The sequence below is a fragment of the Budorcas taxicolor genome, chromosome 2, assembly GCF_023091745.1.
Source record: "Budorcas taxicolor isolate Tak-1 chromosome 2, Takin1.1, whole genome shotgun sequence".
Lineage (NCBI taxonomy): Eukaryota > Metazoa > Chordata > Mammalia > Artiodactyla > Bovidae > Budorcas > Budorcas taxicolor.
In genome coordinates, this window is record NC_068911.1 from 4,396,943 (window position 1) to 4,410,484 (window position 13,542).

Here is a 13,542-nt window from a genome sequence, read left to right on the forward strand (position 1 = left end):
AACATACCTTTTCATGTGTTTATTCTCAGTGCAGATAGTCTCTTTTGTGATGTCCAAGTCTTTCAGCCATTTCTTTTTTCTTGTGGATCTGTACGAGTTCTTTTTAGATCAGGGGTCAGTAACTACAGCCTGCTGGCCAAATCCAGACCTCCACCAGTGTCTGCAAATAGTCTTACTGGGACATCTGTGTTCAATATGTTGAGCAGTTGTAAAGGAAACCGTGTCACCCACTAAGTCCCAAATACGATCTGATCATCTACCATGCATTCTTCTACACTAGATTCTGCTGCCAGGTATCGGAATTGCAAAGTTTATTATTTTACATTTCATACTTAATCTGTGACTGCATTTCAACTGGTCTATTTTCTATTAAATTATAAAATTTAATCGATAAACCATTTATTGGAAACAATAGCCTTCCCCACATTACAACACATTATCACCTTTGCCAAAAACGACTGAATTATGTACGGATTTTCTGGAATCTCTATCATAGTTTCACTGATCAATTTGTTTATCTTTGTGCCAATACCACAGGAACGTAATTCCTATGGCTTTCTAACAGCTCTTGATATCTGGCACTATAAGTCCTCTACTTCTATCTGTTCTAGAAGATACCTTTGACTGTTACTGGTCTTTACATTTTTCACATGAATTTGAGAATTCATTTCCATTAAAAAATGCTAGCATTTTAGGGTCACACTGAATATGTGAATTAACTTGGGGAAAACTGACATCTTTTTAACACATCATTGACCAGGGAATTTTTGCAGAAACTAAAGCCTGTGGCATTAATAAGTCTCCAGTCAATAATGCGTTAAAATTGTCCTGGAAACAATAAACAAGTTATATCCCACTGAATCTTCTGGAATTTTTTTTTTTTTCTGGACCCAATTCTTGGAAAATACAGTTAGATAATTTCCCCCCTCAGGCACTTAAGGATTTCTGTTATTACTGTAAGTGGTATTGCTTTAAACTTTTCATTTTGTTTGTTGCTGGTATATTAAAAAACCAATTTTTGCATAATGACCTTGTTTGCAGGGATTCTGCTCAATTCACTCAATTTTAATTACCTGAATATTCCCTAGAATTTTCCATGTACAAACAAGTTTTACTTGTAATCCTTATGCCTTTTCATTCTTTTGCTTCCCTTGCTTCCCTAGCTAGGTCTTTCTGCACAATAATGAATAAAACCAGGGACAGCAGATACCACTTTTTTGGGGGGAAGAAAAGTTCCAATATTTCACCATTCAATATGCTGTTTGTTGTAGCAGAAGATATTCTTTATCCAATAAAGGAAATTCTTTTCTATATGTGGTTTGTTAAGAACACAAATGGATGCTAATTTCATGAGTCTCCTGCATACTAGGTTACTTTTCTTCAACGTGATTAATTATAGTGATTTTTTTTTAAATTAACATATCCTCACATTCCTGGAGTAAGACCCATTTGATCACTCTTTTGTTATCTTTTTTCCAGAACTGTTTCTGTTATGTTAGCCCAGGATTCAGTCACGTGACCACTATAAACAAGTTACCAATAATCAGAATGAAATTATCACGACTGGTTTAGATCACTCAGGATTCACCCTCTGTGTCATGTGAAGTAATAGTAGATACCTAACTTCTTCCAGTGAGTAAAGAGGGGAGAAGGGACGCTGCATTAATCAACCAAAAATGACTGCTAGAAAGCTGCATCAATTTGTTTTCAAAATTCTGGAATAAAAGTCAGTACAGAAAGTAATGACACCAGATTCACATCAAATAAAGCACAGGCAGATTTTCTGGATTACATCATAGTGGCAAACTGCACACTCTAACCTGTGGGTTAAAAAACAAGAGTGGCAGGAGAGACGGGCGTATTTTAGAGTGTGACCAGTATAGCTGTCCTTCACCGAACAGACTAGTTTCCAAGTGATCTATGCACGGTTTATGAAAATAGTATTTTTAAGTCTTTTTTGCTCCAGTGCAGCTGGAAACTGTACAAAAGTCACTGGCTCCTTTGTAGTACTCACTAAAAGCCCATTTGAAAATGCCTCAAAAGAATAGAAAATTATGAATTTTAACTATTTAGTACCTGTGAAACACCTCAACAACAATATGCCTACATTAGCACATTTTGCCAGCTTAATATTCAAATAAGAATACTGCCTTTTCACAAATTATTGAAATCCAAACTTCCATAGGGTTGCATAGAATTAACCACATTTTGGAAATGTGAGAGAAACTGCCATGTACATTTTTAATGCTAGAGTCCTCATTATCAACTCCAGAATATTTTAAAAGTTCATTTTCTGCAATGAAAGTTTATTCAGAGCTGATAGCTTCTGATAGTTTCTATAAACATTAGATTTTATGTCAGAAATATGGCTTTTAGTATAACAACTGCCAAGACAATGTATTTTCGACATTCATCGCTTCAACAGATTTAGCCTCAGTATGACTCCCTGATATGTAAATACAATTGGAATCCAAAATAAATATTAAATATTTATAGAGTTTTACTCTTGTATAAACTGTCTAGTTGTCCAATGAGTTGCTGAAAGCTTTGCTTCTTGTGTTTTTAGGGATTGGTCTTTGTGAAAATTCAGGTTAGAATCAACCCAATGCCTAAACGCTTTTCCTCGTTCAGAAACAGGAACTCTCAGACAGTGGTATCTGACTCTCAGCTGGACTTTCCACATCCATTATGTGCAGAGGATTTTCTAGAATGAGAACTAACTTCAGAGGAGACTTCCCATGTCAAGTACATTCAAGGTCCCTCTCCTGTGAATTCTCTGATGGCTGTTGAAGGCCGACCTGTGGTGGAATTTTTTCCCACACTCACTACATTCATACGGCTTCTCTCCTGAATGAGTCCTGTAATGCACAGTGAGGTATGACTTCTGAGAGAAGACTTTCCCACATTCATTACATTCGTAGGGCTTCTCTCCTGAGTGGCTTCTGTAGTGCACAGTGAGGTTTGACATCCGAGAGAAGACTTTCCCGCACTTGCTACATTCATAAGGTTTCTCTCCCGAGTGGATCCTGTGATGTATTGTTAGATAAGACTTCTGAGAGAAGAACTTCCCACACTCGTAACACTCGTAAGGCTTCTCTCCTGTGTGGACTCTCTGGTGTCGGAAGAGGGACGAGTTATGGGAGAAGGTTTTCCCACACTCGTTACACCCGTAGGGTTTCTCTTCTGAATGACTCCTATAATGTATGGTGTAGTACGACAGCTCAGAGAACACCTTCCCGCATATGTTACATTCATACGACTTCTCCCCTGTGGGAAGCGGCTGATGCCCTTCGAAAGCTGAGTTTTCAAGGAAGGTTTTCCCACACTCACTACATTCATAGGGCTTCTCTCCTAGATGAGTTGTGTGAAGGCTGGTGAGGTGTGAGAGCTTCCCGCACTCACTGCATTCATGGGGCTTCTCATCTGTGTGTACTTTCCTATGTCTGATAAAGGCTGAGTTGAGGTTGAAGGTTTTCCCGCATTCATTACATTCATAGGGCTTCTCTTCTAAGTGACTCCTGTAATGGATAGTGAGGTATGATACCCGAGAGAAAAACTTCCCACACTCACTGCACTGGTAGGGCTTCTCTCCTGTGTGTGTTCTCTGGTGTGTGATGAGTGTGGATTTCCGGTAGTAGGATTTCCCACATTCATTGCATTTGTAAAGCTTCTCTCCTGTGTGGGTTCTCTGGTGGTCGCTAAGAGCTGACTTGCGGGAGAAGGATTTTCCGCATTCACTACATGGATAGGGTCTTTCTCCTGAATGGTTTCTCTGGTGTAGGGTGAGATGTGTCTTTTGGCAGAAGGTTTTCCCACACTCATTACATTCATAGGGCTTCTCTCCTGAATGAGTCCTCAGGTGTTGTGTGAGGTGCAACTTTTGACAGAAGGTTTTCCCACACTCATTGCATTTATACGGCTTCTCCTCTAAATGTGATCTCCGATGCACGGTGAGGGTTCCTTTTTGGCTGAAGGATTTCCCACATACGTTACATGCATAAGGTTTCTCTCCTGTGTGAGCCCTCTGATGTATAATGAATTTTGACTTTTTGCAGAAGGATTTTCCACACTCACTGCATTCAAAGGGCTTCAAGTCCATCTGCGATCTCTGGTATATATTAAAATTTGACATCTGGATGAAGTCAGGTCTAGAATCATTCCACTCATAGCACTTGTCCCCCATATAAGTGCTCTTATGAGTAATGAAAACGGCTTCATTGTCTAAGGCTTCTGTGCATCCATTATATTCAAAGGGTTTCTCCAAAATACTAATTTTCTGAATACTTTCTTCATTTTGAGAACAGGCTTCCCCATTTTGATGAAATTCATACAGTTTCTCTCCATATGTTTTCCCACATTCATTACACTCATCCGGTTTCTTTCTTGCATAGCTTCCATCACTAATAATTAATTCTGAAGTAGATTCCAAAGTCTTCCCACATGAGACACAATTATAAGACATTAGATTTAAAGGAGCAAGACTTGTTTCCACGTTATATGTTTTATCAAATGCATCCTCTCTCTCCTTGGTCAGCGTTCTGCTGCTGATAGAAACAGCTTGCCTTGAACATTCATCTTCATTTTCTTGCATTCTCTGTATCAGGTCACCAACTTTCCAGACTTTTTCTAAAAAAAGAATAAAAGTAAACAAATCTTGTGAATCTGAACACACCAAATTATAGGATGAGAGCAGTACTCAAGGGCCTACTGCAGGCTTGACTCTAGCTTTAGCGTCAATCTCCACACATAAAACCAAGTGACCATTTACAAACATCACATCCCACCACCTCACCTGAATGCTGCTGCTGTAGGAACTTGCTGTCTACTACCCATGGCTCTTCTCCTTGCTCCAACTTGATGATCACGTTGGGTTTGGTGCTGTCATAACCTGTGAATGAGAAAGAGCCAACATGGACCAGCTGCTGGGTTCTGGGTCCCTAAACAGAAGCTGCTGCCTCAGGAGCTGCAGAATAAAGTGTCTATTTTTGCACTTAATCAAAACTAGAGCCTTTCAATGGAGAAGCAAAGATACAAATTACTCTTAACTGGTGCCCAAAAGGAATTAAATGGTTTTATTGATTTCCTCAAAGTCAAGCATAAAGTCCTTAAACTGGAAGCCCCCACAGAGCAGCAACTCAGAAAGCAGTTCTCCTCACCCACGGAGACAAGGTGGCTGTAGTTCTCCAGCATCACGTCCCTGTAGGTCATCTTCTCCTCAGGGTCCAACTGCTGCCACTCCTCCTGGGTGAAGTCCACAGCCACATCCCTGAACGATACTGACCCCTGTAATGGCACCATGATGGGAACTGGGTGACATGAACCTGACACACAAGGACAGGAGCTCCCCAGCTCACTGGGAAAAGTAACTCTGAAGACTGAAAGCCTCATTTGTGTTAACAGATGTTGAGAGGAAAACAAGCCATGTTAGAAACACACTACCTTTGAGTTCTTTAATGTGTCAAAAAACAAAACTTCCAAAAAACTCTCAAACCAAAAGAAATGAAAAAGAGTTCTAACTTTGTGTTTAAAGTATGAGTTCTCTATCAGAGGATGAAGGAAGGTGAAACCCCACTCCGGCTCAAAAAAGCTTACAGCCCATTGGGAGGCACTGGGTCAGTGAACACATGCATTCCACTCCATCATTCCTTTCAGTGGCCTCTACGGGCAAGGCCTCTGCCTCCCACCTCTTCATGCTCGTGCAGCCCAGCAGTCAGCCATCCTGGTTCTGTGCTTTCATCCTCTGGCCCCTCTGTTCTCACCAGTTACTTGGAGCCATCTGCTTGGCTAAATTTTTTACTGCCTTCAAATGATATTTCAAGCATCTCATTCTGGGAGCAATAAAATGTGTTACTTGAGAGACTGCTCGGGGAATTATTAGAGTGACACATACAAGGCGGAGAGTGGTCTACCAAGAGAGAAGTGAACCATTTTAATTATATGTTGGCAGACAAGGCTTTGCAGGTTCAGCTGAGTTCAGGGGAAATCCTCTGAATCTCAGGAATCCTCTTTAACTCAAAAGAGGTGGCGAAAGTGGAACCTTTATGCATTGTTAGTGGTAAAGTAAAATGGTGCAACTACTATGGAAAACAGCATGGTGGCTCCCCCAAAAATGAAAAACAGAATTAACACATAATTCAGCAATTCCACTTCTGGGTCTCCACCCTCCAAAAAAAATGAAAGCAAGGCCTTGAAGAGATACTGTACACCCAGGTTCATAGCAACATTATTTGCAAAAACTAAAAGCATGGGAGGAAAAAAAAAATACTAAAACACAGAAATGACCATCCATTGATGGATGAATGGTTAAGCAAAATGTGATAATACACACAATGGAATGTGATTCAGCTTGAAAAAGGCAGGAAATTCTGACACATGGTACCACATGGATGACCTTTAAGGATATTATGCTGAGTGAAATAAGTCAGTCACAAAAGGACAAATACTGCATAATTCCACTTAGATGAGCTATTCAAAGTAGTCAAAATCCTAGAAAGAGAGAGAAAATGGTGATCACCAGGGGCTGGGGAAGGGGAATGGGGAGTCAGTGTTTAATGGGTACAGAGTTTCAGTTTTGAAAGATGAGAAACAGATGGAGATGGATAGTGGTGATGACTGCACAACAACATGAATGTTCTTAAGACCACTATCCTGTATACTTAGAAACGGATACCATACTAAATTTTGTTATGTGTATTTTCCCACAATAAAAAATGTGGAGGAGAAAATGCAGTGATGCCTGAGGACACACCCTCACCCACTCCCTTCCACAGCTCTGCAGCCACCCCCTCCCTGAAGGAAAGAGGAATGAGGTGTGGTCACTGGTTAAGTGTGCTCACAATGTTGTTACTGTTTAGTTGTTAAGTTGTGTCCAGCTCTTTTGGGACCCCATGGACTGTAGCCCACCAGGCTCCAGTGTCCATGGGGTTTCCTAGGCAAGAATACTGGAACATGCTGCCATTTCCTTTCCAGGGGATCTTCATAATCCAGGGGTCAAACCCGTGTCTCCTGCACTGGTAGGTGGACTTTACCACTGAGCCATCACTGAATAGAAATTATTTTCTCAAAAGATGAAATTTTAAAAAATCAAGAATTGTCAGTTGAGGAAAACAACATAAATAAAAAATAAACATCAGGATAAACAACTCAACAATGATGAAACCAAATTTATAAAGGAAAACAACTCACACTGACTTATATTTTATAATAAGCAGAATATTGCTTCCAGAAAATGAGAACATTCTGCTAAGAAACAGCAACTGGAGATACTTAGAAATTGAAGACTGGATTGTGGAATTAAAAAAAAAAATCCTGGAGTAAGAAGCTTGATTATCAAATGGGACACAGAATATATAACTTAGAAAATTTCTCTGAAAACAAGAAATTGGAATGATGAAAGAAAAACCATAGGTATGAAAGTCAGATCCAACATTTTCAGAAAGAGATTATAGAGGATGAACAATGAAAAATCATCAGATATTCCTCAATCAAAGATCATAAAAATAAACAAAATAAAACAAAACATCCTTAAAAGGGGCCATATAATCTGCAAAGAACAACACTGGGGGAAATATAGATTAAGAAATATTGAGATAAAATTTCTAAAATTTTACGATCAGAAAAAAAAATCCTAAAGTTAAATATATATTAAAAAACAAACACTAGTTACCCTGGTTTAACTCTAGCCCACTCCAATATTTCTTGCCTGAAAAATCCCATGGACAGAGGAGCCTGGCAGGCTACTGTCCAAAGGGGCTCAAACAGTTGGACCTGACTGAGCACACACATAGGAAGTAAAAATCTTCTGGGTTAATTTTGTTTGGAAGACAAGAAGTGGCAGGGGTTAGAAGACTGAGCAATCAAAAAAAAAAAACAAACCCAAAATGAGACATTTTCTAAGCATATCATCTGGTTTAATATTTGGAAATTCATTAATACAATCTGCCATTATAATACAGCTAAAAGGAGAAGTGTCACAATTCCAGAGATGCTGAAAAGACCTCTGAAAATATTCAAATGCATCCTAATTTTTTTTTTTTAAAAGACCCTCAAGAAAATAGGAACTGATGGAAAGTTCACTAAGATGAATATGTGTATGTGGTGGTGTTGTTCAGTTGCTAAGTTGTGTGGGTCTTTTGCGAACCCATGGACTGTAACCCATCGGCTCCTCTGTCCATGGGATTTCCCAGGCAAGAATACTGGAGTGGGTTGCCAATTCCTTCTCCAGGGGATCTTCCCAACTCATGTTGAACCCGAATTTCCTGAGTTGGCAGGCAGGTTCTTTACCACTGAGCCATCAGAGAAGCCCTGTGTCTATACATACTCATACCCTACCATGCACAGTATGTGTGATACATACACGTACAACCACATGTATACACTTTAAGTTTACAAACACATATTTATGCTTCAGTTCTCTGAGTTCTACAGTCAGGACTAATTTAATGGGGAAACAACAGACACATTCTCACTAAGATTACACTAAGATTAGAAACAAGGCAAAACACTCATCATCTCCAATTAGAGAAAACAATTACAGGCCTAACAAAAGGTCAGTAAAAGTATTTCTATTAACAGATAATATATTATACCTAGAAAACTCAGAAAATCAACAATGGAACTAAATCAGTAAAAGGAACTCTGTTAGGTAACAGAATTTATAGTTAACACACATAAAAGCAATAGCTCTCATTACATAAAAAGGAAAAAGATGTAATTCGGGCATACATGCAGTTTACAACAGCAACAGAAATGTACAAAATCTATACTAGAAAAATTTAAAAACATTCCTAAAAAAGAATGAATGGAATGATTCTCTTTGCTCTTGGATAGGCTGTGAGGCATAAAATGAGATGTGCCTTTACCAAGACACATCACAATCCAATGGCTAAAAACCAGTGATAAAAAGAATAAACACAGCAAGAGGAGAAGGGAAAAAAAAGATTTTATATACAGAAGAACAAAGATAAGGATAACATCAGATTTCTGGTGGAAACCATGTAAACAAGAAGACACTGGAGTAAAAAACAATAGCAGCAATGATTCCTTTAAAAGGGAAGGTAAAATAAAGACATTTTCAGACATACAAGAGCTAAAAGAATTCAATAACAACTAGAAGAAATACAGGGCTTCCTGGTGGTTCAGACAGTAAAGAGTCTACCTGCAATGCAGGAGACCTGGATTTGATCCCTGGGTCAGAAAGTTCCCTTGAAGAAGGGAATGGCCACCCACTCCGGCATTGTTGCCTGGAGAAGTCCATGGACAGAGGATCCCAGTGAGCTACATTCCCTGAGGTCGCCTAGAGTTGGACATGACTGAGCAACTAACAGTATGGTATGGTCTAGAAGAGATATTAAAGAAAGCCCCCCAGGCAGAAGGAAAATGACAGCAGAGAAAAATGTGGATCAGAACAAAGAAGCACCAGAAATGGGAACTATGCCTTTTCTCTCATCACTTAAAACTCTTTTAAAGATAACTAATTAAAAACAACAATGTATTATGGGATTGGTATGACCTGCAAAAATAAAATGCAACAGTGTAAAGACCAAGATGGGAGAGATAGAACTGCAGCTTCTTATACTCTAAGTGAAATAGTATATAACTTGAATATAAACTATGATAAAGTTATATATTATAAACCCTAAAGTATCCAGTAAAATAACAAGTGTTCTAACAACCCAACAAAGGGTATAAAATGGAATCATTAAAAAAGTCAGTTCAAAGGAAGGAAGACAAAGAAGATGGGATGAACAGAAAATAAAGACACGAGACAATAACCTAACTGGCTGTATTAATACTTACATTATATGCAAATAGCCTAAACACCCCAATTAATAGAATTCTCAAATTGGATAAAAAACAAGGCCCAACTATATGCTGTCTTCAAATGCTATATTTTGCATATAAAGATGCAAATAGGTTAAAAGTTAAAGGACAGAATAAGATATTGCACATCACATGACTCAAAAGAAAACTGGAGTGGATTTATAAATATCAGAGATTCCATTTCACAGCATACATTCTTACCAGGATGGGAGGTCACTGAACAATGACAAAGTGGCTAATTAATCAAGAGGACATAACAATCTTAAATGTTTAGGTATCTTTTAATGAAATTCACGTGGAGAAGGCAATGGCACCCCACTCCAGTACTCTTGCCTGGAGAATCCCATGGATGGAGGAGCCTGGTAGGCTGCAGTCCATGGGGTCGCTAAGTCGGACATGACTGAGTGACTTCACTTTCACCTTTCGCTTTCATGCATTGGAGAAGGAAATGGCAACCCACTCCAGTGTTCTTGCCTGGAGAATCCCAGGGACGGGGGAGCCTGGTGGGCTGCCGTCTATAGGGTCGCACAGAATCGGACACGACTGAAGTAACTTAGCAATGAAATTCATGAAGCAAAAACTGACAGAATTGCCAACGACAAACAGACAAACCACAACCACAGATTTCAACAGCCTTCGCTCATGATCGATGGGAAAATTGGCAGCTCAGAAAGGACACAGTATACCTGAACAACACTAACAACTTGATGTGAATGATATTCACAGAACACTCTGAGAGCACAACAGGCACTCTTCTCATGCGCACATGAAATTCTCCAAGAAATGGTTTCTCCTTGTAGTCAACATAAATCACATAAGGGATGGATGGTATTTTCCTTTTTCCTATAAAATCAATCATATTTGCAGCTGGATTCCAGGAGTCCTAAAGCATCACACTACCTTTACATGTGAACTAAACAGAATCTAGATGCCAATTTGTCCCTGTAACGTGTATTTTACATGACAGTGTCTTTAATTTATTTCTACCAGCCCATTTAAAAAGTGTGGATCCTTATATACATCCTTAAAGGCATTACAAAACAAAGCGCGAGTATATATAAACAGACAGGAAAACTCACCTGGGATTCATTCATTTTCTGCTGCTCTTGGAAAAAGCTAGACTGTGAACCCGTGTACCTAGAGGAAGGGAAGCAATTAGTTGATGCCGTGAGTAACCTGGCCTACCTAGGCAGGAACCTCCTGGAAACATTCAGAAGAGGCTAAAGGGGTCCTACAGGAGAAACACACATTTGAACCCCTGTAACTCCAACAACATCAGGTTACTCTCACTGGTGAATATAAACACTGACTCACTTTTCAAACAGTTTGCCAGCATTAAATAAAAAGTGCAAAAAAACACCACAAAAAACAAAACCCCTCCCTGTGGCACTGTTTAAATACTCCGTTGTCTCTTTAAACTGATTAAAATCAAAGATTCCTGTCTCTTTAAACTGATTAAAAGATTCCATGGAAATGGAGAATGTGAAGCTCTCAAAAGTGAGATAAATGAGCATCAAGGCATGGCATTATAAATGATCTGACTCAACCAAGTTACCACTGTAAAGAGTTTTTGTTTTGTTTTGAAATTAAGAAAGCTGCAATACAGTCGGAGAGGGCATTTGCCCCAGGAGTCTGATCTTGCTAATAATCCCACCTGCAGACCCAATGACCTGGGACAAGTCACCTCCCTTTTCAGGCCCAGTCACCTCCTTCCTCAACTGAGGCAGCGGGACACACGCCTCGAAGACTCATCCCGCACTAACTACACGGTGCGAGTCCACCGGGCAGAACCCACGGAGGAGGGGGGCGTGGCGTGTCACCGGAAGCTTAGATTACAGAACCAAGTGCTGATGAGTCTTGAGACACGTGCAAGATCCCAAAAAGGCGAGAGAAAGAGGAGGGGCGCCAGGGATGGAGGGAGGGGTGGACGCGGTACGTCCGGGCCAAGCCTGGGGCCCCCACTGCCCCAGGACACCCAGAACTCACAGGCCCCGGGGAAGCCCAATCCCCGGCTGGGAGCAGCCGGCCCTGCCCTCTAGCCCGGCCCCTAGACCGCAAAGCGGTCAAATCTCAGTCGCTCTCTCGTGGGGTCCGGAGCGGGCTCCCCAAGCCCTGCTCTCCGAGGGACGCAGGATCAACAGCCGCCTGGAGACCGCAGACGCACCATCTACCTCGTCGGGACTCGCTGGCCGGCCCCGGGCTCCCCAGGCTCCGGCCAGGGGCTTCTGCTCCGGCGCGCTCCTCTCCCCGAGTCCTTCCTCTCCGCCTCCCGAGGCCGCTGCGGGCGAGGAGATGGCTTTGGGCCTACGCGACGAGCTCCCCTCAGGCCAACGTCCCTCCCAGGGCTTCACAGTTCAGTGCGCAGCAGACGATCGGGCCCGAGCCCCGCCGCTCCTTAGCCGCCGCCGCCACCTGTCCGGCCTATCCGACCCAGCCCGAGGGCTCCGGGGCTCGAGCTTGAGGGTCTCGGCTCCAGCCTCCGCCCGGCCCGCGAGAACCCTCGCGCGCACAGCCCGCGCCCGCTGGACGCAGGCCCAGCCGGACGGCGTTCCAGCCCCGCAGGCCCCGGAATGCCCGCCTGCCGGAGGCCAGAGCCTGGGAACGAGGGTGAGTGGTGACCCGGGCAGCGACAGGAAGCGACAGAGGCGCCGAGGCGGTACGCGTGCGCGAACACGCACACCGGACGAGACGCTCCAGCGCTGGAGGACGCCGGAAGTCCGCCTGCCAAAGCCCGCCTCCGGGAACCGGGCAAATATCAGGACTCTATTTCCCAGAAGTCTCCACGCCCCAGGAAGTTCCTCATCAGGTTGTGAAAGAGGTGCTGTGTTGAGGGGATGGGCCTCTTGGACGTGGGAATCAAACTTCCTTTTAATTTAAGGGAATGTCTGTAATGTCACCGCTTTTTCAGGCATCTTGCCTTTTATGTCCTGGTGTCCTAATATTTTCCTTGTGCGTGCTCAGTCGTTCAGTCGTGTCCGAAACTTTGCGACCCCATGGACTGTTGCCTGACAGGTTCCTCTGTCCATGGAATTTTCCAGGCAAGAATACTGCAGTGGGTTGCCATTTCCTCCTCCAGAGGGTCTTCCCCAACCCAAGAATTGAATCCACCTCTCTTGTATTGGCAGGGAGATTCTTTACCACAAAGCCATAATATTTTCCTTACCTTGAGTGTTTCAAGTCTTAGAATCAGTGTTCACAGACAACTGTGGTAAATAAGGGAAAGGGGTTTATCATGTCTGCTTCTGATCATTTGTGAAATATCTAATTAAAGTATTAATAAACAGAGTTTAGCAATAATAGAGTATTAGACTGTGTGGATCACAATAAACTGTGGAAAATTCTTCAAGAGATGGAAATACCAGACCACCTGACCTGCCTCTTGAGAAAGCTCTATGCAGGTCAGGAAGCAACAGTTAGAACTGGACATGGAACAGACTGGTTCCAAATAGGAAAACGAGTACATCAAGGCTGTCTATTGTCACCCTGCTTATTTCACTTCTATGCAGAGTACATCATGAGAAACGCTGGGCTGGAAGAAGCACAGGCTGGAATCAAGATTGCCAGGAGAAATATCAATAACCTCAGATATGCAGATGACACCAGCCTTATGGCAGAAAGTGAAGAGGAACTCAAAAGCCTCTTGATGAAAGTGAAAGTGGAGAGTGGAAAAATTGGCTTACAGCTCAACATTCAGAAAACGAAGATCATGGCACCTGGTCC

The 13,542-nt window shown here is 41.9% G+C and overlaps 1 protein-coding gene across 1 annotated transcript; it reads right to left on the reverse strand.

Annotated features, from left to right (window-relative positions):
* Positions 1-2,362: 2,362 nt before the first annotated feature.
* On the reverse strand, positions 2,363-12,083 carry RBAK (RB associated KRAB zinc finger). The gene is made up of 5 exons (XM_052663447.1): positions 11,994-12,083; positions 10,902-10,959; positions 5,157-5,283; positions 4,793-4,888; positions 2,363-4,626 (listed from the first exon to the last, which is right to left on the reverse strand). The coding sequence occupies exons 2-5, from the start codon at positions 10,914-10,916 to the stop codon at positions 2,723-2,725; spliced, it is 2,142 nt and encodes a 713-aa protein (XP_052519407.1). The 5' UTR covers positions 10,917-10,959; positions 11,994-12,083; the 3' UTR covers positions 2,363-2,722.
* Positions 12,084-13,542: the final 1,459 nt, after the last annotated feature.

Excerpts from the sequence above, each read along its gene's own strand:
- RBAK (XM_052663447.1), bottom strand. Across the intron at positions 4,889-5,156 it reads CAGCCACCTTGTCTCCGTGG|GTTATGACAGCACCAAACCC; the intron begins GTGAGGAGAACT and ends TCTCATTCACAG. Across the intron at positions 4,627-4,792 it reads CCTACAGCAGCAGCATTCAG|AAAAAGTCTGGAAAGTTGGT; the intron begins GTGAGGTGGTGG and ends TTCTTTTTTTAG.